Source organism: Rana temporaria, chromosome 5 (assembly GCF_905171775.1).
Source record: "Rana temporaria chromosome 5, aRanTem1.1, whole genome shotgun sequence".
Lineage (NCBI taxonomy): Eukaryota > Metazoa > Chordata > Amphibia > Anura > Ranidae > Rana > Rana temporaria.
This window is the reverse complement of record NC_053493.1, coordinates 116,581,563-116,609,510: the sequence shown is the minus strand read 5'-3', so window position 1 is coordinate 116,609,510 and position 27,948 is coordinate 116,581,563. Positions and strand designations below refer to the sequence as shown.

Sequence of the window (27,948 nt, the reverse complement as noted above, 5' to 3'; positions counted from 1 at the left end):
CACAGCCCATGCAAGGTACATATGGACGACGGAACAGCCTTCGTATTTTACGTTGTTTGCGTAAGCATACGTGAATGGGGCTGGGCGTAGGTTACGTTCACGTCGAAACCATTGAGTATTTGCGACGTGATTCTGAGCATGCGCCGTACAAATGGCCCTCATTTACATGGGGTCACGGCTACTTTACATGTAGCACGGCCACTACCTGCCTAATTTGAATTAGGCGGGCTTACGCTGGGCCATTTGCGCTACGCCGACGTAACTTAGGAGGCAAGTGCTTTGTGAATACAGTACTTGCCTCACTATGTTACGTCGGCGTAGTGCAAATGGGATGCGCTACGCCGGCATAAAGATACGCGATAGTGTTTTGCTTTTAGGCCAAAAAGTAAAATGTTGGTCTTATCTGACCAGAGTACTTTCTTCCACATGTGTGCTGTGTCCCCCACATGGCTTCTCTCAAACTGCAAATGGCTTTCATCTTGCCACTCACTAATTAATGCTCTCCTTGCCCGGCCTGTCAGTTTAGGTGGACGGCAATGTCTTGGTGGGTTTGCAGTTGTGCCATACTTTTTCCATTTTCGGATGATGGATTGAACAGTGCTCAGTGAGATGTCCAAAGCTTGGGATATCTTTTTTATAACCTAACCCTGCTTCAAATTTCTCCACAACTTTATCTCTGACCTGTCCAGCTGGTTCATTGGCCTTCATGATGCTGTTTGTTCACTAAGGTTCTTTAAAAAACCTCTGAGGGCATTACAGAAAAGCTGCATTCATACTGAGATTAAATTACACAAAGATGGACTCTATTTACTAATTAGATGACTTCTGAAGGCAATTGGTTACACTAGATTTTAGTTTGGGGTATCAGAGTAAAGGGGGCTGAATACAAATGCATGCCACACTTTTCACATATTTATTTGTGAAAAAAAAATGAAAAACATTTATAATTTTCCTTCTACTTCACAATTATGTGTTACTTTGTGTTGGTCTATCACATGGAATCCTAATAAAATAGATTTATGTTTTTGGTTGTAACATGACAAACTGTGGAACATTTCAGGGGTAATAAATACTTTTTCAAGGCACTGTATGTGGAAGCTTGTATCTGCCAAAGCATTTGTATTCGTCCTCAGATTTAGGGCTCATTCACACCTGCTGTGTTGGGACTGTGCTGGGCAGTCTTGCCCAGAACAGTTCCAAAAAGCCCTTTTCCCTATCATGCCAGTTCACACCGCTGCACTGCATCAGTGTGCACTGAAAAAAAGGCGTTTGCATAATAATAATAATAATAGAAAAAAAATATTATTATTATTTTTATAAATTTTATTTAAAAAATAATTACAGTTGCTTTAATTGTTTTTGTTTATCAACGTTGTTGCTATCACAATGTATGTTGCTCGTCCCTTGTGATAGCATGTGGCATGACAGAGGCATGACATCTCTCCTCTGGGCTTCAATGCAGCCGATCAGACACAGATTGGTCTGATCGGCCACTTCATTGGCTGGTAATGGCCAGGTAAACAAAGAACCAAAACTATAAGTGATGAAATCCTTGTCGGTTCTTGTTTCTGATGTCACATAGTGGGAGGGACAACATCAGTTCCACTCAGGCCCCGTACACACGCCTGAGAAACTCAACGGGCAAAACACATCGTTTTGCTCGTCGAGTTCCTTGTGAAGCCGCCGAGGATCTCGGCGAGCCAAGTTTCCTCATTGACTAACAAGGAAATAGAGAACATGTTCTCTATTTGGCTCGACGAGTTCCTCATCGGTTTCCTCGGCCAAAAGTGTACACACGACCGGGTTTCTCGGCAGAATACAGCTCCGATCGAGTTTCTGGCTGAATTCTGCCGAGAAACTCGGTCGTGTGTACGGGGCCTCACAGTATCCCAAGAACAAAATGCTGCTGGTCGCATCCTTACCAGGCTCTCCGAATGCACGGGAGAGCTCGGTAAAGGCAGTGGCAGGAGAGGGGTGGGCCACCTTTCACCGCCTGTAAAAGTAATCAAGCGGCACCATAACCTCTAGGATTACTTTTTACATAGAAGGGAATCACTGGCTGAAAAAAATGACCTGCAGCAATGACTGATATATCATCATTCCTCATCCAGTGATGTACTGGAACATCGATAGAAAGGAAGAGGTAAATAATTTGTGTTTATTAAGGTTTTAAAGAAAATACATAAAACACAAGGCAAAGTCCAGGGTCATGTAAAGGAACATACACACCTAGAATTCACAAAATGGAGAAACAAACATTCAACCTATTCATATCAGTATGATGAGATTATGAGTAAAGTGATGTCTATGTAAGAATCAGTGCAGTGAGTCAGGTGGGGGGTAAAAATGGGGATTCCAACTTATGTAATATGGGACACAGTAGTTTTGGCTGGGATGCACTTTTCACTTAATAGACTTTTTTACTTTATTTGGACTGGACTTTTTGAAAGTGATATGTTTTTTTTTAATTATTTTTAACTTTTTTATTATACTTATAGCAGGGCTCAAAATTTCAAGTCTTAAGCCACTAGCCAGGCCTCAAGGGTTACTCGCCATCAGTTGCCCAACCCAACCCCTACACTGCTCCACCCCTAATTCTGCCGCTAATCACGCCATCATAAATTATCTCATGAAATGACACTTAAATGTTTTATGCAGAATTAAGTTACGGAAATAAATATTAACAACAACTTTATCAGTTCCCCTCAGCACAGCCTCACCTGTGCTCATCAATGCAGCCTCACTGTTCCCCACATTTTAGCCCAACTGTGCCCCCATTGCAAACTCCTTGTGCCCCCCATTGCAGAGTCATTGTGCCCCCCATTGCAGAGTCATTGTGCCCCCCCCATGCAGAGTCATTGTGCCCCCCCCCATGCAGAGTCCTTGTGCCCCCCATTGCGGAGTCCTTGTGCCCCCTATTGCGGAGTCCTTGTGCCCCCCATTGGCGGCCAGATCATGACAGGATGAAGAGGAGAGCCGCGGATCGCCTGGGAGTGGGGTGGGGGAGCACCGCGGTGGGCTGGGTTGATGGGGAGCTGTCAGAGATCACGGAGGAAGAGGAGAGCTGCGGATCGCAGAGCGGTGTTGCCCGCTGTTAGAACTTACATTGAAATTTCCTCCACTCTGCACACTCACAGCCCCGCCTCCTCCTGACCCCGCGCCTGTGATATACAACACATTCCAGCATTGGACCCGCTTTCTGTCTATCACAGGTGTGGGGTCAGGAGGAGGCGAGGCTGTGTGAGCGAGCAGAGCGGAGGAAATTTCAATGTAAGTTCTAACAGCGGGCAATACCGATCTGTGATCCGCAGCTCTCCTCTTCCTCCCTGATCTCTGACAGCTCCCGATCAACCCAGCCACCTCAGTACTCCCCCCCACTCCCAGGCAATCCGCGGCTCTCCTCTTCCTCCGTGATCTCTGACAGCTCCCGATCAACCCAGCTCGCCCCCACTCCCAAGCAGCCCAGCTCCTCGCCAGACCTAATTTTCCACTTGCAAAATGCGAGTATGCAAGTGGAAAATTTGAGGTCTGCTTATAGTGATTATTTATAAGACAGCACAACACATATATGGTTGTATAAAAATGGGGTTTACCTGACCAAGCCCTAGTCAATAGGATAATTTTTAGGACTGCTGTGAAGTAGGATCGTGAATCAAGGGTGTATGAAAAGTTGGAGAAGGAGGTCAGGACACGGGGAAAAAAAAGGTGGAGGAAGCATTAAGGGTAAATAAGAAAGCATTACCTAGTCAGTGCTCGACGGGTGAAGGTTAAGTATGATCAGGGCTTTTTTTCAGCCTGGAAGGTGGGGGAACGCAGTTCTGACCCCTCCAGGACTGAATGTATGTAATGGCAAGGGGTGCTGTGGTGTGATGGAAGGTTTACTGATGCTGGCTGCTGGGGTATCTATTGTTGCTGAAGGGGATCTGTTTTTGCATGGCAATCTATTATTTCTGGTAGAGGATATTTTGCTTCAATTATTTCTGGAAGGATCTATTGTTTGGGGAGTGGTCTACTGTTGCTGGCTGCTAGATAGTCTATTGATATTGGCTGTTGGAAGATCTGTTGTTGCTGCTGGGGGTTTATTGTTGCTTGGGGGGCCTATTGCTGCTGGCTGCAGGGGATCTATTTTATTGCTTTTCTTGTTATCGTTACCAAACTCTATACACATTACTTAGCACTACAAAATGATACTTGGCTCTACATTCTCTAAAAAGGGTCATAATGGGAGCTGGGTAGGGGGTGGAACCAAGGGTCATTGCTCAGAGGTGGGTAGGGGGGGAGCCACAAAGTGACTTAGAAGGGGGTCGTTCCTGCACCTATTCTCTAAGAAAAAAAGCCCTGAGTATGCTGACATATAATGTAAAAGTTAGGAAGGGTTGAGAATGAAAGTAAATCTAAATCACTAGTGGAGCTACAAAATATCATCCAGGGAAACCACACTTCAGACAACTGTGCATATCAATTGTGTAACTGGGCTGTACGTTCTTCCAACCATATCAGGGTGTTCAACTCGTCAGCCCATTCTCTGATGCCTCGTACACACATACAGGTTTCCCATCAGGAAAACTGCCATGAGAGCCTTTGGTCAGGAATCCCGGCCGTGTGTATGCTCCATCACAGTTTTCCCGACAGGAAAACTGCCGGGAATAAAACGAGAACCAGCTCTCTTTTTCCCGGCGGTTTTTAAGCAGGCAGTTTTCCAATAGGAAAACACTGCGGTAGAGCATACACACAGCCGGGTTTCCCGACCAAAGCTCTCATGGCAGTTTTCCTGTCGGGAAACCCTGCCGCATGTAGGGGGGCAAAGGAACCAAGCAGGTTCTTGGTTTTTCCCCTCGGGCTTCCCGACGGTAAAAAGTCAGCCGGGAAACCTGTACTTGTGTATTAGGCATTATAGTAGAGAGAATTGATTTCCAGTGTCTGTGAATCACAGTACAAGCTGCAATGAGGAAGGAGCGAGAAAGCCCTTTCTTGACTTTGGTAGGTGAAGAACCCAGGAACCTGGTCCTCGTTGCAAAGTTTTAGGGATTTTGTTGGGAGTTATTTGTATGTATAACTCAAAAACCGTATCCAAAAAGTGGCCTTATAGAGAATATTCCAAATAAAAGGGGGTCATAGTGCCCGGCGAGCCTAAGCAACACCAGCACATGTCAGGATTATTGGGACACACTTTGTCTAGGAGGTGAGGGTAATGATAACACCTTGTTAGTATTTTAAAGTTCCTTTCCTGTGCAGTACAGGCTAGGAAAGTTTTTTTGCGCTAAAAGACAAGATTTAGCTATGTCTTCTGTTGAGAATGAGCAATTAAGCTCCTTTTCCCATTTAAGAAAAAATGTATCTCTTTTATTTCAGGTTGTAGTTCAACTTTAAAACCAGTTAAATATATCTAACAGAAATCAAGAAAAGAGTAAAAGCAAGAAATGATGTTGTTTCAGGCATGGCATATGTTAAAGAAAGCTGAAAGAAAAGTTATCATAGCATAACAATACAGCGTGTCTGTGAAACTAGATGTGACCTAAATAGTCATTAGTGGTAGTGAGGGCATTTCTGCTTAACCCTACTTCTTTTAGTTGCAGAGAAGTGCCTATTGGATGTGAACCAAGGCACAACATGCAGAGACTTCCAGCGCATGTGGTACTATATAAAAGATGTTGATGCATGCTCCCAATTCTGGTATGGAGGTTGCGATGGCAACGGAAACAGATTTAGCTCTGAGAATGAGTGTCTCCAAGCTTGCTCTTCCAAACGTAAGTCTTATTTGGCCCACATGAAAGAGATGTCAAACTCAGTTTATGGAATCCTTATAAAGAGCGTGTTGTGTGTTTGTGTTTTGTGGCTTGTGTGATGAAGTTGGAACTGTTTGAAGGAGAGAAACAAAATGCAATTCTCATAAACGTTTCCTAAGTTATTTTATTCCAGTGAAAAAAAAAACACATTGAGTTTCTTTGGAAAAAATATTAGCTAGTAAAATATTCAAGCTCTGTTAAAAATTGGAATGAAAGTATATTGCATTAACTCCTCATCAGAAGTAGAAAAAGGAAAACGTTGAAAGCCAGGAGAAAACTAATCTAAGGAAAAAAGAGTATTCTGTCGTTTTCTTTCCATGTGAATATAAGGATCTTCTCGTGTAGTTCCATTCTCTTTGTTTAAAATCAAGGTCATTCCGATTTTATTATTTTTTGTTACTATTGTAGATTTATTTTTTGTTGTCTTGTGAATAATAATATTTCTGGTGGTAATCTTTTAACTGAACCTTTCTATTCTCAGGTGTTTTACAAAGCATCTAATCTAATATTTTGGTGTGCAATCAGGACTTCTTAAAGCCCCATGTACACGGGACGCTGCTAAACGTACATTCAGAGACAGTGGGACCCTTTTTTCAACTGCTCCTGAACTCATTCAATGTTATCCTATGTGACCATGTACACAAGTTTGTTTATTGCTGTTTTTAGGCAGTTCTGTTTAACAGAGTTTCTTTGAAAGCAAAAAAATGAGTTCAGACGCAGAAGATTTCCACGTTTTAGATGCCAAACTTGTCAAAACACGGTAACCCGCATTTAGCAGCGTTTTGTTTATATGCGTTTTTCATTTTTGGCAGTTTAAAAAAATATTTTTTTTTTAAACGCTTCTAAACGCAAACGTGGCTAAACGCAGCAAAACGTGGGTTACTATCTGTCAAGTTTAATCATTTATAAGCAGTTGTAACAACGTCCCGTGTACATGGAGCCTAAATTTGTGGGTCTGATACTGGGACTGCGATTATTTTTTATTGAATGTTATTTGTGGTTTCTTGACTTTTACCTACAACCAAGGTATATTTTGTGTGGCAATAAACTCATGTAACATGTGTCATTTTGTAACAGAAGGGTAGACTGCATTTATAGTTTGAGGTAGTTGGCATACACATCAGTGAGTTGAAAAAGAAAAATCTCCCTGCATCAACACAAGTGATGTGGATGCATGGATCTTCCCCGCAATGATACTATATTCTGATAGGAGGCTGTCAACAGAATACACAGTGCTTCAAGTGCTGATCAATGCTGTTTTTTTCAGGTGGATCATTCCACAAAATCCGGTTGTTAGTAGCATACACAGAGTGAAATTTGGCCTGTTCCTGCTGAGCTGGCCGATTTTTGGTCTGTGTATACTCTACTTAAAGTACTGTATATTTAAACCCTCACCTTGTTTCCATGTTTTTAAGTGATCACATACCCTCTAAGCTCCTTATCCAGCTAAGAACAGAGAGCTGGGGGAAGAGAAGCAGCAGAACACTGAACTTTCCAGTGATTGGCTGTGCAGGGGGGCCAGTGAGCAGAAGTCTGATCTTTGGAGGAGAGCACACTGAGTTCCAGCACAGCTAGAGAACTGACCATGGTGTGCTCCCATGGCTAGTGTAGTTAGTTTTTAAAAGTCAAGCAGAGGGACTGGCAGGAACATCAGGAATTTGACACAGAGGGAGCAATACAAAGGGCACAGGATACTTTTTCATACAACTACATGATATAGCAGGCACATATCAGAATATGAAATGTTGGGTTTACACAGGGCTTTTTCTCTGAGAGAATAGGTGCAGGTACCCTTCCCGGTTAACTCCCTCCCCCCAACTCTGCCCTCCTCGGAGTTTGAGAAGTAAAGCAGCCAAATAATGGAATTAAGTTAAGGCCAAGAACTGCGTATCGCACACGGTGCATGGTTCAGGAATGTGTAACACACAAAGTACAGGACTCAGGAGTGCATAAAACACAAGGCTCAGGAGTAGGCATCACACAAGGCACATAAAAAAAATCAGCAAAAGGGACAGCACTTACATTCAATATGAAGTGCCCCCTGTGCACAGTAATATGCAGGGGTCATGAATATGTAACTTAGAACCTAGCCACCCCATCTTGAACCATCTTTCAGAAAACCTCCTCTACCAGTTTCTCTGTTAGGTGACAGGTTGGAGAGGAGAGGGCTGCCAGAGGTTGCGGAACATTCCAGCTAAAAAAAAAAACTGGGTTTATATACTCTTACCTGCAGGGAACACAGCCTGCCTGTTTAGTCCTTCAGTGTTTTTTTCTCAAGACAGTGCTATAGCCATTCTACCCCAGTTCCTTTTAGCTATAACAGTGGTTCTTAACCTGGGGGTTGTGACCCCCTCGGGGGTCAAATTAAGATTTGCCAGGGGTCACCAAATCCTGGACTGTTCCTGAAGCCTGCACCTCCCTCCCAGCCCTTTTGCGGTCACAAAGCAGGGCTGCCTCTGGAGCCCATGGGCACCCACACAGCCTCTTTATAGCAAAAATAAAAGGACGAAAGCTGGACAGCCACACTCCAAAATTTCTTAAAAAGAGATGTCTTTTATTTTCAACTGTGCATACAGTCACTGCAAACCCACAACAAACAGTATGGCCAACGCGTTTCGCACTGGCAGTCAGTGCTTAGTCATGGCTAAGCACTGACTGCCAGTGCGAAACGCGTTAGCCATACTGTTTGTTGTGGGTTTGCAGTGACTGTATGCACAGTTGAAAATAAAAGACATCTCTTTTTAAGAAATTTTGGAGTGCGGCTGTCCAGCTTTCGTCCTTTTATTTTTGCTATCATCAGCATTGCCAGCACCCTGGTGGTTCAACAGCCCTTGATTGTCTACGAGGCTCACCTGGAGCGGTGAGAATTTTGTCTGCACACAGCCTCTTTGCAGCTGCCCATTCAGTTCACGGCATGGCTGGGGATGCAGGGACCTGAGGTCAGCTGACTGGTGAGGAATGTGAAGTGGGAGGGGCTGGAGGAGACCCCATCTCCAGATTTCGGTAGAGGTGTCACCACAAAGTCAGGCACACAGTGAAGCTGAAGACACAGTGAGTAACACTACCTGTGATTATAGTTCCCATTAAAAGTCCCCACTACAGTTCTCAGATCAGCAGATGACCTTGATCAAGAGCACCTAAGTTGGCTGATCAGAACTCACCACCAGCACTGCCACTCCTCCGACCCCCCCCCCCCACACCTCACCTAGGAGTAAGAGAAGGAATAAACATAGATAATACATGGGAGGGAGAGGAAAAGAGGTGGAGGAATAAAGAAAAAAGAGAAAGAACAAGAAAGATGGCTAAAGAGAGGGGTGGAAAAAAAAAGAAATAAGGATAGAGAGAGATAAAAGGGAAAGAAAGGAGAACAAAGAGAGAGTGGTACATCCGAAAATGTACCATAAGGGGTTTTAATACTGTACGAGTGGAAGGGACTCAGGGAGCACTAAATGTCCGTGAGTTAGGGGCGCAAATTACTTGTCTTGCCTTGGGTGCTACGAAAATAATTTTACTGTTAGGGGTCCCCACAACTTGGGAAATTTTATCAAGGGGTCACAGCACTAGAAAGGTTGAGAACTACTGAGCTATAATCAGATGATCCGGGAAAATACCTGCTGGTAACGCTGGAACACCATCCTTGCTGCTATTAGATACAAGAACTTGATGTAAAAAAAAGTTTAGTACTAAGATTTTTCTTACATGCACCATTCATATTCAAATCTGCTTGGGAAGTTTTGATTAATATTGGTACTCTTCTACTGCCTTCTGCATTGATCTGTGGGTACTGTGTATATAATGAATTGCATAATACTCATGAACTTTCCTTTTTGCCCACTAGCCAGTGATGGATATTCCTATTGTTAGCTAGACATCCAAAATTAAAATTTGGATGAATTTTTTTGGGAAATTCGGATGTATCCAAAATTCTGAATTGCAATAGTTCCAAATTTAAACGAATCCAAAATAACGGGAAAAAAAATAGGACGGAATTTGAATGTTCAAATACGGTAAAATAGAATAGAAAATAAAGGAATAAAATAGAAAAAAAACATTGAAAAGAAAAGAATATAACAGAAATTAAAACAGAACAAAATAGAATAGGGAATAAACTAACAGAATAGACTAGAACAGGGATATGCAATTAGCGGACCTCCAGCTGTTGCTGAACTACAAGTCCCATGAGGCATAGCAAGACTCTGACAGCCACAAGCATAACACCCAGAGGCAGAGGCATGATGGGACATGTAGTTTTGCAACAGCTGGAGGTCCGCTAATTGCATATGCCTGGACTAGAATATAATAGAAATAATATAACCACCCCCCGAAATTCGAATTTTGAATAGCATAGATTTTAATAGAAAATAATAGAATATAATAGGCAATAAAAAAAAGACTAGAAAATAATAGAATAGAATAAACAAATAGAAAAAGAGTACAATTTAAAAAATAGAATAGAACAGAAAGAATATAACCATTTCCCAAAATTCAAATAGAATCAATATGAATTTGAATAGAATAGAAAATAATAGATTAGAACAGGAAGATGGTTATATTTATTCTATTCTATTCTGTTATTTTCTATTCTATTCTACTCAATTGTTTTCTGTTCTATACAATTTGCACTTGATTCTATTTGAATTTTGGAAAATGATTATATTATTGCTAGTCTATTCTATTCTATTGTATTTTTTTATTTTATTCGTTACTATTCTATTCAAATTTCAGAAGATGGTTAAAATCTTTGGAAATTGGAAAATTATTCGAATTAGAAAACTATTCAAAATTGATTTGAAAACTTTTTGAATCGATTCAAATGCAAATTAGAAAATATTAATAGAATTGAATACAAATAAACTAAACTAAGTCCGAAAATGAATTAAACAAATTTAACTAAACAAATTTTTGTAAATAAAGAATCGAAAAGAAACTAAACAAATTTTTCGTTCTGCACATGTCTATTGTTACCAGCACATTGCTTGGTTTCACCAAAAGCTGAGCACTGGGGCCTGTAGAAAAAAAAAAACCTTACAGTGCAAAGGTTAACCACTTAAGGACCGCCTAACGTCGATATACCTCGGCAGAATGGCACGGCTGGGCACAGGCACGTACCTGTACGTCGCCTTTAAGAGCCCAGCCGGTCCTAAGCTCCGCGACCGCGCCCGTGGGACCCGCGGACCCAATCGCCGCCGGTGTCACGCGGGTCACAGGAGCTGAAGAATGGGGAGAGGTGTGTGTAAACACACCTTCCCCGTTCTTTTCTGTGGTAGTGTCACTGATCGTCTGTTCCCTGTTATAGGGAACGACGATCAGTGACGTCACACCTACAGCCATGCCCCCCTACAGTAAAATCACTCCCTTAGTGCACCCTTAACCCCTTAGCTGCCCCTAGTGGTTAACCCCTTCACTGCCATTGTCATTTTCACAGTAATCAGTGCATTTTTACCAATCAATAAACGCTTATTGTGATTTTTTTTTACCAAAAATAAGTAAAAAAATACGTATCACCCTAAACTGAGGAAAAAAATGTTTTTTTATATATTTTTGGGGGATATTTATTATAGCAAAAAGTAAAAAATATATTTTTTTTTTCAAAATTGTCGCTCTATTTTTGTTTATAGCACAAAAAATAAAAACCACAGAGGTGATCAAATACCACCAAAAGAAAGCTCTGTTTGTGGGAAAAAAAGGACGCCAATTTTGTTTGGGAGCCAAGTCTCACGACCGCGCAATTGTCAGTTAAAGCGACGCAGTGCAGAATCGCAAAAAGGGGCACGGTCCTTAACCTGCATAATGGTCCGGGTCTTAAGTGGTTAAAAGCTTGATAAGTGTGGCAGACAGGTGAATAAGGTATTATACTTATCTTATTCCTCGCTCTAGAAGGCTCCAGCACTCTGCTCTTCATCTGTGATGCCCTTGAGGTCCTCAAACACAATGCCAGAATATCAATACTAAATTGTACTTGACGAGCTGCCATCTGGAGCACCTTAGAGAAAAGACTTTGGGGACCAGTTGCGCAGATGGAGAGAGCCTGAAGGAGCAAGGAATAAGGCAAGTATTACATCTTATTCCTCTGTGCTCGGACTTAACAAGCATTCTACCCTTGGAGTGTGGGTAGGCCCCACAGCAAAAGCATTTTTTTTTTTTTTGTGGTGCCCATAGTATGGTTTTAATTCCTGGAATTTCCTTACCTTCCATAATGCCTGGAAGTTTGAAGAACTTTCCCCTGTAAGAGCGGAGGAAACATTACAAAAGGTATTAACTATTCTCATCCAAAATCATCAGAAATAAATTGTTTTGGCACTTTATAGCTTACTGAAATGTGTAAACCTGATGTGTTCAGCATGCAACTGAGATTTTTTTTTTATTGTAGCACTGGCCCTGATCTCCAAACGCATAATGGTGAACTCCAGAATCAGGGAGAGATGATATCCCTCCTTGTAGAGTGGGTTACTAGGCATAGCGGGTGTAATGCAAGATGGGCTTTTTGGATGCGAACAGAAGATATTTATTGTCTCTTAACAAGAACTGGAGGAGAGAGGGTTAGGGACAGGACACACTGAGGCAGATGCCAGGAGGACACTCCGAGACAAAATAGGCAGACAGCTATACAGGTTAAGGGCCTTCCAGCTGGATTTGATCCCTGTATTTGTAGAACTGCTGTCTGCTATGGCAACTGAACTTGCAACAGTCAATAGTGATCATTACATGTAACTCACAGTAACTTGGTATAGATCTTTTCTTACATCTCAGGCCTCGTACACACGACCAGACATGTTTGATGAAAACGGTCCGCGGACCGTTTTCATCGGACATGTCTGCTGGGATCATTTGGTCTGATGTGTGTACACACCATCAGACCAAATTCCCCGCGGACAGAATACGCGGTGACGACGCGGTGACGTGGCGGCGACGTGGCGGTGACAATGAGGCGGCGACGTGCGCGACCCAGGAAGTTCAATGCTTCCACGCATGCGTCGAATCACTTCGACGCATGTGTGGGATTTCGGGCCAGCGGACATGTCCGATGAGTTGCACTAACCATCGGACATGTCCGACGGACAGCTTTCCAGCGGACATGTTTCTTAGCATGCTAAGAAACTTTTGTCCGCTGGAAACCTGTCCGCTAGGCCGGAAAATTGTCCGGTAGGCCCTACACACGACCGAACATGTCCGCGGAAAGTGGTCCGCGGACCAGTTTCAGCAGAAATGTTCGGTCGTGTGTACGAGCCTCACAGTGTCCCACTGTAGATCTTCACTCTGAGCTCCCAGTCACTCACTAGACTTCAAGATCCCAGTCATCACTGGATCCTCTGAGCTCTTATACAGCTAAACCGCTGTATACTCCTTAAGTGTCATCCCCTGCTAATGCTGCGTACACACGATCGGAAATTCCACCAAGAAAAGTCCGATGTTAGCTTTTGGCCAGAAATTTTGACCGTGTGTAGGCTTTTCCTGTCGGAAATTTCCAGCAGAAAAAATTTGAGAGCTGGTTCTTAAATTTTCAGACGGAAATTCCGATCATCTGTAGCAATTCCGACGCGCAAAATTCTGACGCATGCTCGGAAACAAATCGACGCATGTTCGGAAGCATTGAACTTAATTTTCTCGGCTCGTCGTAGTGTTGTACGTCTCTTGACGTTCTAAAGTCCAGAGAACTTTTGTGTGACCGTGTGTATGCAAGCCAAGCTTGAGCGGAATTCTGTCGGAAAGAACAGGTTTTTTGACGGAAAATCCAATCGTGTGTATGCAGCATAACCCGCTGGGTCCCTGGCTTGGCACTTGCTGAAGCTTTCCCACTTCTTTATGAAAAAGGCTGCTCTGGTACTTCTTTCAGACTAACATAAACTGGCCTCTGATAACAGAAAGGATGGTCCCTTAGTGGCGACTGCTTTCCTTTTACCTCTGGCCTTGATCCGTGATTGCCACTGACAACCGGAATGATCGTTCCCCGGCTGAAACTTTGCAACTTGGTCGGACTCCAAGCCTGAAGTCCCAACCCCGCGCTGCTTCTCCTACCCCTGGATAGGCCTCAGACAGCCTAGCAACTAGGTACTCCCAGGATAGGCCTCAGGCTAGCTTCGGCATTTCAACACACGTCCACCCAGACAGCCATCCAGGTGGCACAGAACAGCGATCACCTGACTCTGCCCAAATAAATCGGCTCTCCCAGTAGGCCAAGGGTCTAAAGACACCCCTGTTAACTGGCCGAAACAACCCATCCACTCATAATCTGACTTTGCTAGGCTCTTGTCAATCCAATGTCACCGGCACCCAGTGACAGAAGAGAGAAATGCTGCAAATTTAGATTTAGGGAGAAAAAACAGTGGATCCTCTAACAATTAGCGAGGACACTTACTACCTGGCAGACTAATAGGTAGATTCAGGTACCTGGGTGCAAACTTGCGGCGGCGTAGCTTAGCCTGTTTAGGCTACGCCGCCGTAAGTTAGCTAGGCAAGTACATGATTCTCAATGTACTTGCCTGCTAATATACGACGGCGTAGCCTAAAGCGGGCGGGCGCAAGGGCGCCAAATTCAAATGTCTTGGAGGGGGGCGTGTTTAATGGTAATGAGGCTTGACCTCACGTTTTTGACGTTTTTTTTTACTGCGCATGCGCCGGTCGACTACATTTCCCAGTGTGCATTGCGGCTAAGTACGCCGCACGGGCCTATTGATTTCGACGTGGACGTAAACGACGTAAATCCCGATTCACTGACAACTTACGCAAACGACGTAAAAAATTCGAATCTCGCGGCGGGAACGGCGGCCATACTTTAACATTGTTATTCCACCTAATAGATGGAATAACTTTAGGCCTGCTAATGCCTTACGGAAACGGCATAAATCGACTGCGGCGGCCGGGCGTACGTTCGTGAATCGGCGTATCAACTCATTTACATATTCTACGCCGACCGCAATGGAAGCGCCACCTAGCGGCCATCCAAAATATTGCAATCTAAGATAGGACGGCGCAAGCCGTCGTATCTTAGATATGTTAAAACGTAGCTCTGTTTGAGCATACGCTTAAACATAAATCGGCGTAGATTCTGAGTTAGGTCGACTTATCAACTGATAAGTCGGCCTAACTCTACCTGAATCTACCTATAAATTTGTTAGCGACCCTGCCTAAACACCAGGGTGCCACATTATTAAATTATTTTATGAATTAAAATTTGTGGGTAAATCAACTAATTTCTGTAGGTATCATGGACATCTTATTTTCTTTATACAATATTGCTTTTCACAGTCTCCCATCCATAACTTGGTTTGTACTAATGTAATACTTAATACTAATGTCAAATATATAATTGCATGAATTCTTTCTTTATATGTCAATTTATTTTCTTTATAAGATATATGCTACAATGTTGTGAATGCCAGGATTCTTTCTTGTGAATGCAGTTTCATTTATTTTATTTAGCCTTGAGGGAATCTTACAAATAAAATCAGTCTGTATTCAATCAGTTTGCTGAAATATGTAATCTCTACTTTTTTATTGTGTAAGCAGGTCAAGGAAATAGTGAAGGAACGGTGCTATTTAGTAAAGGTATGTTGTTCATACTAATATATAAATGCTTGATATTTGGTTCATTTTTGTTCAGATGTTAACACTGCATTAGGAGGTCACCAACAAACACCTACTTTCTTTCGATGTTTATGGGTGACTAAATAAATAAAACTTAACATTGTGGCGGCTTTAATTGATTCCACCGCACTTTGACTTTTTCTTTTAGGTTGAAAACAACTTGTTTAAAAAAAAAAATTAGTAACAAAAAAGGTAGCTTAATAAAATACCAGAGAATGAGGTCAGAAAATGAAATCAAAGCTGATCTCCAGGCAAACAGCTAAATACACAGATAAAACACATATATAGAAGCTTCTTACCTGCTAAAGGATTTGTATTTGTGTCCATTCCATCCTGAGATTTACACAGCAAAGTCCTGCCTGGCAGACATAGAGACCTAATTTTAACTTGCTGCAGTTCGGTGACACTTGCAGGTCTTGTCTCTCCCCCAGCCTGGGACTGAACAGTGAAAGGAAAAGCAGCCAACTGATTAGCTCATGTTTCTGTCACTCTGCTCTCTCTCCTCCCGAGTCCCAACATGTTTCTTATTAGCACATGAACATTGCAACACAACTCATGTGCTCATAATGCTCTTTCTACCGCTCCCAGTTCTGCTGTATAAGGGAAAACAGGAGGCCATGTAAGTAATTATAAAGTTAATAATGCAGTAATAAAGAGCTATATTAATTTGTGCCTTGTATTTTTGCTTTGAGTTCAGGTTTAGGGGTTTGCTGAAGGAGTTGTTTATATCCAAAAACCTGTCAAACTCATAACTCAACATCTCCAACCTCCAAATTTGCCCTTGATACTTTGAATGAGGTGTAACACACCCAATAGTGAATGAATGGTATACACATTTATTGAAGAGTACTATGGGCCAGATTCTCGTCCAGCGGCGTATCTCTGTGGCGGCGTAACGTATCCGATTTACGTTATGCCGCCGCAACTTAGACGGGCAAGTGCTGTATTCTCAAAGCACTTGCTCTGTAAGTTGCGGCGGCGTAGCGTAAATCGGCCGGCGTTAGCCCGCCTAATTCAAATTTGGATCAGGGGGGCGTGTTTTATGTAAATCTTCTGTGACCCGACGTGATTGACGTTTTTCCCGAACGGCGCATGCACCGTCCGTGGAATTTCCCAGTGTGCATTGCTCCAAAGTACGCCGCAAAGACGTCATTGGTTTCGACGTGAACGTAAATGACGTCCAGCCCCATTCACGGACGACTTACGCAAACAACGTAACTTTTTAAAATTTCGACGCGGGAACGACGGCCATACTTAACATTGTTACGCCGCACTTACGCCACCATATAGCAGGGGTAACTATACGCTGGGAAAAGCCTAACGTAAATGGCGTAACTTTACTGCGTCGGCCGGGCGTACGTTCGGGAATTCGCAGAATATCTATGCGTAACTGATTCTAAGAATCAGGCGCATAGATACGACCCGCCGGACGCAGAGATACGATGGCGTACCTGGAGATACGCCGTCGTTTCTCCTCTAAGAATCTGGGCCTATATTTGTAGAATAACATGAAAGACAAGTACCATATTTTCAAGCAGATTTGTAATAGTAAACATGATATTTCCGTATCAGAATTACAAAAAGTGTAGCTGCTGACTTTTAATAAACAGACACTTACCTGCTCCACGGTCCAGCAATGCGGCCACCTGGAGCGTCGCTCCTCTCCCACCCTCTCCGCAGGCGCCTCAATTGCCACTCCGGGCACCCGGCCGTGACAGCTTTCGGGTTCACGGCCGGGCACGCACCGTGCATGCGTGAGTCACGCTGCCCTCTAGGAGTGGACAGGCGATCTCCTGGGACCTGTCACATGTCCCAGGAGATCGCCTAGAGGGAGGGGCCGCCTGAGGCAAGAGGAGGAGTCACCTAGGCGGCCCGTAGGTGGAAGTAGGAAGTGGGACAGCAAGTCCCACTCCTACTGAAACCCCCACTCCCACCCCAAAAAAATGAAATGCCAAATGTGGCATGTAAGGGGGCGAGGAGTGCTTAAAACGGAAGTTCCACTTTTGGGTGGAACTCCGCTTTAAGATCAATATTTTAAACTATGACTAGTCTATACAGTATGAAAAATAAAGAACTCCAGCTTTTTCTCCTTAAAACAACAGATGCATTGTGTATGTGGGTGAATCCCAGCCACAGTGTCAGTCTGTGTGTAACTTACCTCATTTTGCTGCATACAGCAGGTTTCTGTGTCTGTAATGTCACTCCTCCTCTTGGATGAATTTCAACATTCTCTTACTTCCTGTTTCCTTCCTTATCCAGTTCTTAGATTACATGTCCCATGATCCTTTGAGCCTCTGTAGCTTAAGACTGGGCTATGGGAGTCACTTTTACCAGTTCTGGGAGTTGATGTGGGTCCTAGGATTATTGTGGGTGTTTCTGGGCCTTCATGTGGGTGGTGAAAGGTGTAAATGTGTCCTTACTCCTCTTGTGTCATTTCTGTCTTGCAACATGCTAAAGAATAATGGCTTACTGTCAGACTACAGAGGAAGGGCTATGGGAAGTTATTATGAAGGTTTTTCCTTCATATGTAAATGAATCACTTCACAGAGAGCAGGGCTCTATGAGGGAGGGCCCTGAGGGGTGGGACTCTCCCTGTTCACACTGGTTGGTATATTTAACAGGGCAGGATTTAATAATGCTGTGATCTATGAGGCGGTACTTGGAAGGTTTGGACTCTTCCTGTAGGTGTGACTGGGCAGGATTGAATGCTAATTAGGATGCATTCAATCCCACCCACCATTAGACCTGTGATTGAAGGTACATCATTTGCAGAGACGGAAAGACTACAGAGGGGAGTGTTATAAACTCAAGATGCTGCAGGAAGTGGCTGTGGAAGGGACAGAGTCTATCAGCAGGATACAAAGCCACAACTAAACACAGAAAAACCAAAGCAACATGGTACAGAGATATGTTGGGAATGATCACACCATCACGCCATTCAGTTCCAGTGAAAAGAGAGTTGGAGTTCAGCTCTAAACCCCCCAGGAGGCATGTTGGTAATCCCCCCCCCCCCCAGACAAGATGTGCTGAAATTTCACCTCAGGGTTTAGATTACTTAGGCAATAGTGGGATGTGAGAAGATGGGTGCAAGTCACAAGATGTAAAACAAAAGATGTTTATTGCTCACACAGAAAACCCCAGGGAGAGAGGGATAGGGCACAAGACACCCATGAACTAGAAGACTCCACAAAAAGGGAAAAAAAGTAATCACAGTCCACAAAGATGAAAAACCTTGAAGATGACCCAGAATTCTGTATTTGTGGTTCCTGACTGTGAAGTGCTTAAAAGATCAGCTGCCAGCACCCTGGGTAAAAGACACCATACTCCAGTGAGGTCCAAGCTCATCCGAGCTTCTCCCAGCCCATCCATCTGGTGGTCCTCCATGACTCTCCAGTCCCCTGGGCTTCACAGGCTAGGCCAAAAATTCAGACCTCTGTCCAGCCACGTGGTCACCTTCTCAGGCAGCATACCTAAGATGTTTCAGCAGCACAACACACCCCTCCCCAAGGCAGGAGCAGGTCCGAGCCACGCTCTGTTGGACAAAGCATTGGCTCAGGAGCCAATATGTTTTTCTATATCGTGAAAGATAATGTTACGCCAAGTAAATTGATACCCAACATGTCACACTTCAAAATTGCACCTGTTCGTGGAATGGCGGCAAACTTTGACCCTTAAAAACCTCCATAGGCGATGTTTACATTTTTTTCCCAGGTTGCCAGTTTTAAGTTACAGTGGAGGTCTTGGAAATATTGCTCTCACTCTCAGGCCCCGTACACACGACCAAACATGTCTGCTGAAACTGGTCCGCGGGCCAGTTTCAGCATACATGTTCGGTCATGTGTAGGCCCGAGCGTGCAGGATTCCAGCAAACATTTGCCCGCCGGGCCTTTTCCCAGCGGACAAATATTCCTGGACTTGTTTTAAAACAGTCCGCTGGAATCCTGCCCGCTCGGACATGTTCGGTCGTCTGTACAGACCTACCGTACATGTCCGAGCGCCCGCCATCCCTCGCATGCGTGGAATGACTTCGACGCATGCGTGGAAGCATTTAACTGGCAGGCCCGCCCACGTCGCCGCGTCATCGTCGCGGCGACACCGCGGACACGCCCCGCGTATTGTTTACGCGCGGATTTCTGTACGATGGTTAGTACAGCCATCGTACAGAAATCCCCGGCCAGACATGTACGGTGAAAACGGTCCGGCGGACCGCTTTCATCGTACATGTTTGGTCGTCTGTACACGGCCTAACGATCGTGGTGACAAAACTAACATGTGTGGTTTGAATACCATTTTCATATGCAGGCTCGACTTGCATATGCGTTCGCTTCTGCGGGCAAGCTCGGTGGGACGGGTCACTTTAAAAAAAAAATATTATTTATTTAACTTTTTATTTTTTATTTTTACACTGTCTTTTTTTTAAAAAAAAAATTGGATCACTTTTATTCCTATTACAAGGAATGTAAACATCCTTTGTAATAGAAAAAAGCATAAGAGGACCTCTTTAATGTGAGATCTGGTGTCAGAAAGACCTGTCGACGTAAATCGTTGTGTGGCGGTCCACAAGCAGTTTATGAATGCATCTTAAACTTTAAGTTTGCTTTGTTCTCTTGCCAGTAAGCTAGGACTGTATGAACAAAGCTAGAAAACTTGAAAGACATACCGTAATTATTATCTTATGTGCACAATTGGCTTTCACAAGAAACTAAAAGGTTGATTTATAAAGGCACTATATAGTATCAAACATCAGATAGATGATTGCGCCAGTTCTAAAATTTTACAGCAAGCACAGTAATCATTTACTTGTGGTAGCTTGCTTTTCTTTCAAACATATGCATTTTAACCCATATAATGGTTGTATAATAAAACCTCTTTTTAAAATAAGCTCTGCTGTGCAGACCAAGGTGAAAAAGCTGCTTTATAGGAAACTTCTGATAACGAATCAGGGAGCAGTGATGTTTTCCCATACGTTCCCTGCACTTGACCTAATACCATATGAAAAAGCACAGAAGATGAAAGGGAAAACAGCCACTTCACCTTGTTCTTGCTGTTTAAATTTCCCTTTCAATTCCCTACCATTCGTTGTATCCTCCTGCCCTCCATCCCCAACAGTTGCAAGCAAGGGATCTCATTTTGTGTCACTTCTTCCCTCTTAAAGCGGAGGTTCAGCCAATTTTTTTTTTTAAAAGCCAGCAGCTACAAATACGGCAGCTGCTGGCTTTTAAAAAATGGACACTTACCTGTCCAGCGCGCCCGCGATGTCAGCAGCCGAGGCTGAGCAATCGCTCGGTCCTCGGTTGCTTCCGCTGCCATCCTCGGTGAGGGAATCAGGAAGTGAAGCCTTGCGGCTTCACTGAGCGATTCCCTACTGCGCATGCGTGAGGATCGCGGCACGCCGTCACTGGCCATGCTCTCTCATGGGAACAGTGTTTCCCAGAAGGCAGCGGCGGGGATGACGTGCCAGGCTGGATTCACGGCGGGGATCCGAACCCGGAAGTGGTGCAAATACCTGTCTCAGACAGGTATCTGCACCCCCTCCCCCTGAAAGGTGTCAAATGTGACACCGGAGGGGGGAGGGATCCAAAAAGTGGAGGTTCACTTTTTGTGTGAACCTCCGCTTTAAATGTAAGTTTCCCTCTTTTCATTAATACCAGGCAGTTAAAGGGGTCTATGATGTTCCCACTGAGAGTAAAAAAGATACCTGAAACCTGAGAGCAAAAAAGTCTTCCAGGACAAACTTACATATTTAAATACATGAAGCTGTAAAACTTTCCTTCCATTGGGAGAAACTGGTTCTGTCAAATGATTAGAAGTGCTTTGGCACCATTACTTCTGGAGAGATTTATATCTATCCAGTATGAGTTTTTCAATTGATAGAATTTTTTATTCAATTTTGACTTTAACAGTCCATCGTCCTGAACTTTGAACAAGCTTAACACAAGATACAAAAGACAACACACGATACAGTTCTATTTTTTAGACATTTGCTAGATATGACAATCTTGCCTGAGGCTCTGTTAACATGATGAAGGGGTCCTGCATGGCTCTGAAACGTTTCTATCTGGTGTAACGATGTAAACTCAGACGGAAAACTATGGACCCACTCTGGAGATCCATGGTGTGCTGGTGAAATTTTTTGTTTTAACCGCATCCAATTTATCATAACATGTGAATCGAACCAGCTTTCAATGGAGCCGGTTCACAAATGTGCCGACCCGCGCACGACGATATATGTCGACACAATGGCACGGGCAGGCAAATGGCTGTACCTGTACATCCCTTTAAATTTGCCGCTCAGCTGACACGCTCGCTCTGCGTGCCTCATGAGTGCGCACACGGGTCCGGGAACTCGATGTTCCCAGGCGGCCCGCGATTGCGGTCGGCAAAGGCAGAAAAAGGGGAATGCCTTTGTAAACAAGGCATTCCCCTGTTCTGCCTAGTGACACATCAGTGATCTATTGTTCCCTGTGATTGGGAACAGTGATTAGTGATGTGTCACTGGTAGATCCTCCCCCAACAGTTAGAATTACTCCATAGGACACACTTAACCCCTTCAGTGCCACCTAGTGGTTAAGCCCTTCACTTCCAGTGTCATTTTCACAGAAATCACTGCATTTTTATAGCACTGATCGCTGTAAAAATGACAATGGTCCCAGAAATGTGTCAAAAGTGTCCGATGTGTCCGCCATAAAGTAGCAGTCACGATAAAAATTGCAGATCGCCACCATTACTAGTAAAATAGCAATAATAATAAAAATGCCATAAAACTTTCCCCTATTTTGTAGACGCTATAACTTTTGCGCAAACAAATCAATATACGCTTATTGCGATTTTTTTTACCAAAAATATGTAGAAGAATACATATCGGTCCTAAACTAAGAAACAATTTGCTTTTTTTTTTTTTTTTTTTAATGGGAATATTTATTATAACAAAAAGTACAAAATATTGTTTTTTTTTCAAAATTGTCACTCTATTTTTGTTTATAGCGCAAAAAATAAAAACGGCAGAGGTGATCAGATACCACCAAAAGAAAGCTCTATTTGTGGGGAAAAAAAGGACGTAAATTTTGTTTGGGAGCCACGTCGCACGACCACGCAATTGTCAGTTAAAGCGACGCAGTGCAGAATCGCAAAATGTGCTCTGGTCTTTGGCCAGCCAAATGGTCCGTGGCTTAAGTGGTTAAAAAGGGTCCTGTCCCGCCATCGGGTCACAGAGCTGAAGAACGGGGAGAGGTAAGTGTAAACAAACCTCTCCCCGTGCTTCCTAGTGAGCCTGTCACTGACCGTCTGTTCCCTGTCATAAGGAACGACGATCAGTGACGTCACACCCCCAGCCACGCCCCCCTACTGTAAGAAACACACATTAGGTCACACTTAACCCCTTTAGCGCCCCCTACAGGTTAACCCTTTCACTGCCATTGTAATTTTCACAGTAATCAGTGCATTTTTATAGCACTGTTTGCTGTAAAAATAACAATGGTCCCAAAATTGTGTCAAAAGTGTCCGATGTGTCCGCCATAATGTCGCAGTCGGGATAAAAATCGCAGATCGCCGCCATAACTATTAAAAAAGAAATTATTAATAAAAATTACATAAAACTATCTCCTATTTTGTAGACGCTATAACTTTTGCGTAGACCAATCAATATACGCTACAAAAATATGTAGAAGAATACGTATTATTGGCCTAAACTGAGGAAAACATTTATTTTTTATATATTTTTGGGGGCTATTTATTATAGCAAAAAGTAAAAAATATATTTTTTTTTTCAAAATTGTCAAGGGCCTGGTCCTTTAGCTGCATAATGGTCCAGGGCTTAAGTGGTTTAAAAAAAAATTGGGGCTATTTGTTACAGCAAAAAGTACAAAATATTGTGTTTTTTTCAAAATTGACACACTTTTTTTGTTTAGATTGCAAAAAATAAAAACCATAGTGAAAAAGAAAAAGAAAGCTCTATTTGTGGTAATAAAGGGACGTCAATTTTGTTTTGGTACAACGTTGCACGACCACGTAATTGTCAGTTAAAGTGACGCAGTACCGAATCGTATAAAATGAGCAGCCAATTCCTCCAGGGCTGAAGTGGTTAAGTTTAGCCTACAAGCCTTCATAGACTTCAAAATTCCTAAGCAATATTGTCATACTTCTTGATAACAATATTTTATCACATTTCTGTGCCCACACAATGAAAACAAAAAGGTCTGGGAATATATTTTGATTTTAAACATATGTTCAGTATACATTTATCTGTCCACAGTTAGGATATCAGTTTTTAGTATGCATTTAAAGCTGAACTTTAAGCAGATAAAAAAGCATGCAATATAATTAAATTCTGTGTTTAGTATTACATCATACATCATCACCTAATTTAAAAGTCACCTCTGTACTCCAGAATTAAGAAGCAGCACAAAGAGCCAATCAGTTCATTGACCAATAAAGAATATGTTGATAGAAGAAAAAAAGCAAGTGACAGAAAGATGAGCCCATCACTCTTTTGCTTCAACTTCACTGTGACAGACTAAGGGAAGGCCCATGACAGCCTGCGCTTTAGGGAAGAAGGAATGATCCTGGCTGTCGTTAATGTAGCACACCTCTCATAGGAGCTGCAGATGACAGGGTTACCACCTGCTGCACAGCCAAGCATCCAGCATCTTTCACTTGCATTCAGCATTCAGCCACAGAAACCAGTCCTTGAGCTTTTTTTTTTTGTTCTTATTTTATTAGGGGTCGATAACTTGGATGGTGATAGAAATTTATGGGATGCCCACATGACAAACAACAATAGATCCACGGACAACTTCTTATTTACAGCTCCACTTCTGCAGAAAATGCTGCCTGGCCACCTCTTCACCAGCCCACCTGGCTGACTCTCTTTACACCTGTCTATCCAACTGACTCTCTGGAGATCTGCCAGGGCAAGGCCAAAGATTAAAGCACACCACTGTCTTCAAGAGAGACTTGCTACATGTGGCAGTCTCTCCCCTTGTCAGCACCTGCACAGTGCTGAAGTATTCACTCTGTTCTCTTGCTCCCACTGCCTCTTAAGAAAGCTTCCCTCAAGCTTCTTCTGTGGTAGGGTCCTTCCAGGCCAGCACCAGAGCCCCAACCTGAAGCAGATCACCCCCCAGACTAGGGGGTTTGCCTTAAGGGCCACGACAGCCTCCTCAGCACTGCATTTTCAACTTCCGCCCGACTCCCCTGCTGGAATGGCCCATATCTATTTATGGGATTTTCTCAGTCCCCTGCTAGCCCACTCTTGGAGATTGGATGAGGTCCCATAAATATTCAAGGCAGCTCCTCCTCATCCCCGCCCACTAGTTTCAGAATATTCTTCCACACTCTGGAAACAAGGGGAGGCACTAGATGGTTTCCAGGATGAGTCACCCAAACCTGACCCAATTAAGACTCATAGAATTACAGCATGAGTAATGCCGCGTACACACGATCGGTCAAACCGATGAGAACGGTCTGATGGACCGTTTTCATCGGACCAAACCGATCGTGTGTGGGCCCCATCGGTTATTTATCCATAGGTTAAAAAAAAGCAATCTTGTTTTAAATTTAACCGATGGATACCTAACCGATAGAAAAAAAACGATCGTTTGTAGGCACGTCCATCGGTTAAAAATCCAGGCATGCTCAGAATCAAGTCGACGCATGGTTGGAAGCATTGAACTTCGTTTTTTTCAGCACGTCGTTGTGTTTTACGTCACCGCGTTCTGACGCGATCGTTTTTTTAACCGATGGTGTGTAGGCACGACTGACAATCAGTCAGCTTCATCGGTTAACCGATGAAAACGGTCCATCAGACCGTTCTCATCGGTTTGACCGATCGTGAGTATGCGGCATAAGATTTTAATTTTCCTACACTACACTACTAGTAGCACACACTAGAGCAGTGGTTTTCAACTCCTGTCCTCAGGACCTACTAACAGGCCAGGTTTGCAAGATAAGAAATACATCACAGGTAATATCATTTGCTGCTCAGTAGTTGCAGTATTCTAATTTGCATCTTCCCAAGGCAATACTTAAAATCTGGCCTGTTAGTGGGTCCTGAGGACAGGAGTTGAGAACCACTGCACTAGAGGGTATTATGATACATTTGGAAGACTTTAGGACATCTTGAAAGGAAATACGGCAAGGCACAGGTTTGGTTTAAGGTGAATATTGCAACAAATGCAGCTTTTTATTTTATATTTCAGTAGCCATTTTATTTTGTGTTGGACTACTGCTTTAATCTCCTGTGCTGTGCTTCTAGCAATCCCAACCTTTCTTTAAGATACAGATTTCTCCTTTGCAGATATATGTCAACTGAAACAAGAAGAAGGAGACTGCCAAGATTATTCACTGAAGTGGTGGTACAACTCCGATGAGAACAAGTGTGACCAGTTCTGGTATGGTGGCTGCGGAGGAAACAAAAACCAGTTTGAAACACAAGAAGAGTGTGAAACTGTTTGTCTATCATAGAGTTGTTAGATTGTTCTACCCTGTATTATGCAAATAACATGGCCAGTGATATCTGGAATTAATGCATATGCATTATTCACCGAAAATGATCACAAACGGATAAACACTGTTCCTTGCTTTTAATTAAAATGTACCAGAAATTGGTTCAAGTCTTAGGTCTAAACATTTTTTTTTTTTTTTAAATAATGTATTTAAAAGTTATTATGTATAGACAGTTTATATTACCCCTTTTCTCTATTTGTTCCTTGGAGCGTCACATAATATTGCAGAAGAAGGGTAGAATGGACCAAACTGTGTATTTTCTAGTACTGTGATGCTTAAAGAAGTGAAGCAATAGGAATTTAAAATGTCTCAAATGCAAAAAGTATTTTGTAAGATTCACAAATAATGGTTTTAATAAAATAAATCATTGTCAAAGAACAACAGTATTATATCAGTATACAAATATATTTGCATTACAGAATTAACAACACTTCTGGGAAATATAAGTGAAATTCAGGGACTAAAAAATGCCTCAAATGGGAGCATATTTATAAGTGGTGTCACACAGATTGAGATGAAGGCTTTGGTTAACTGCTCCTGTGTTATAATATTCTAGTAGCTAAGTGTAAAACCTCCCCCTCCCAAACCCCATTCACACAAATTCCATCTCTGGTCACCAAATTTACCTCTGGTCTCTGAGAAGAAGTCCAACCTTTTTTTCAATGTAACTCAAGGGAATATTCCTTTTCTAAGTTAAAGGAATTTATTAGAAGGCAAATCTCAGGTATTATAAGAAAGGTTGAAAATACCCAAGAAAGCAACGTTTTTACACTTACCCAAATTTGAATGTAAATCCAGAAATATTTAAATCAACCCTGTGATAAAAAGCAAAACAAAAAACTGCCATTTCTGCAAAAAAAAAGAAAAAAGAACAGTTACCTTTTATTTACTCCCTGCTCACGTCACCAAAACACCACTCAATTCAAGAGAGGTCTCCCTGCTATGCATACATCCTTGAAATTGACTCTTTGAAAATGTTTTATTGGTTGATCTTCTTGATCACCCACTGCATGCACTGGTTCTCTGCTTACCCCCACCCTAATTAGAGCAGTGTCTTATAATGATATGGAGGTCAGTGAAAAGAGCATTACTTGAAACAGCATATGCAGTACATGTGTATTTGCAGCAGTCACCTAGCTTTAGTTTTCCTTTGATACAATGGAAATGTTAATGAAGAATTACCAATCGTGAAAAATTGTGAGAAACTAGATTTGTAATGTTTCTGCATTTTTTTTCAGTTGAATGTCAATAAAATGATTTCATATATTAGTTGCTTCTGTGTATATGTTTGGCATTAATAAAACAAAATGGGGGATGCTTTCCATGCATCATACATTACTTTCTGATAGCATTGGAAGCAAGCAATGTTTCATTTCGAGTGTTTTGGCCAATGAGCCTCTTATGTTATACTAAGAAGTAGGGATGAGCTTTTTGTTCGAGTCGAACATGAGTTCGACTCAAACATTGTTTGGCGAACAGCGGACAATTTGGAGTGTTCGTGGCAAATTCGAAAGAAGTCTCCAGAATTCACACAGTTGGGATAAGTCCTTTAATAAAAAAAATAAATAAAAAAATTAAAAAAAACATTCCAGCGATGCAATCCAGTCTGTCCAGCGTTGTTCTCTATGTCCCACGGTGATCCGATGTCCAGCAATGCTGCAGTCTCCACTCCACACGAAACCCCCATGACGTTAGAGGGGGCGGGGTCACCTGACGGAATTGAGTATTCCTCGGCAAGCAGGGAATACCCTATTACGTTGGCGGGTGACCCCGCCCCGTTACGACACAGGGCGGGGTCACCCGTCCACGTAATAGAGTATTACCCGCTCATCCCTACTAAGAAGTGCCTATGAAATTATTTTGTACTGTATGTAAAAAAGGTCTCCTTCCAACCATTACTCATTTATAGAAATAGATTTTCTTTAAATCTATTCAAAGCTATGTGAATATTTATTTTGTAAAGTGAACAAAGGTGTATCCTTTTTATTCATAGTTTTGTTGCATGGTAAATATCATTGCAGAAGCCCAACCTTTTTTTTCAATATAACTCAAGGTAATATTCCTTTTCTAAGTT

The 27,948-nt window shown here is 42.7% G+C and overlaps 1 protein-coding gene across 2 annotated transcripts in view; it reads left to right on the top strand.

The window, feature by feature from the left end:
• LOC120940283 (collagen alpha-6(VI) chain-like) overlaps nt 1–27,143 on the top strand; it is a 195,157-nt gene extending 168,014 nt beyond the window's left edge. The window contains exons 39-41 of one of the 2 annotated variants that reach the window (XM_040353049.1): nt 5,571–5,747; nt 15,294–15,332; nt 25,666–27,143. In XM_040353049.1, coding sequence (XP_040208983.1) covers nt 5,571–5,747; nt 15,294–15,332; nt 25,666–25,832 — 383 coding nt within the window. In that variant the 3' untranslated portion in view covers nt 25,833–27,143. The remainder of the gene's footprint in view (nt 1–5,570; nt 5,748–15,293; nt 15,333–25,665) is intronic. The other variant, XM_040353050.1, reaches the window with a different exon arrangement.
• The last annotated feature ends 805 nt before the right edge of the window (nt 27,144–27,948 follow it).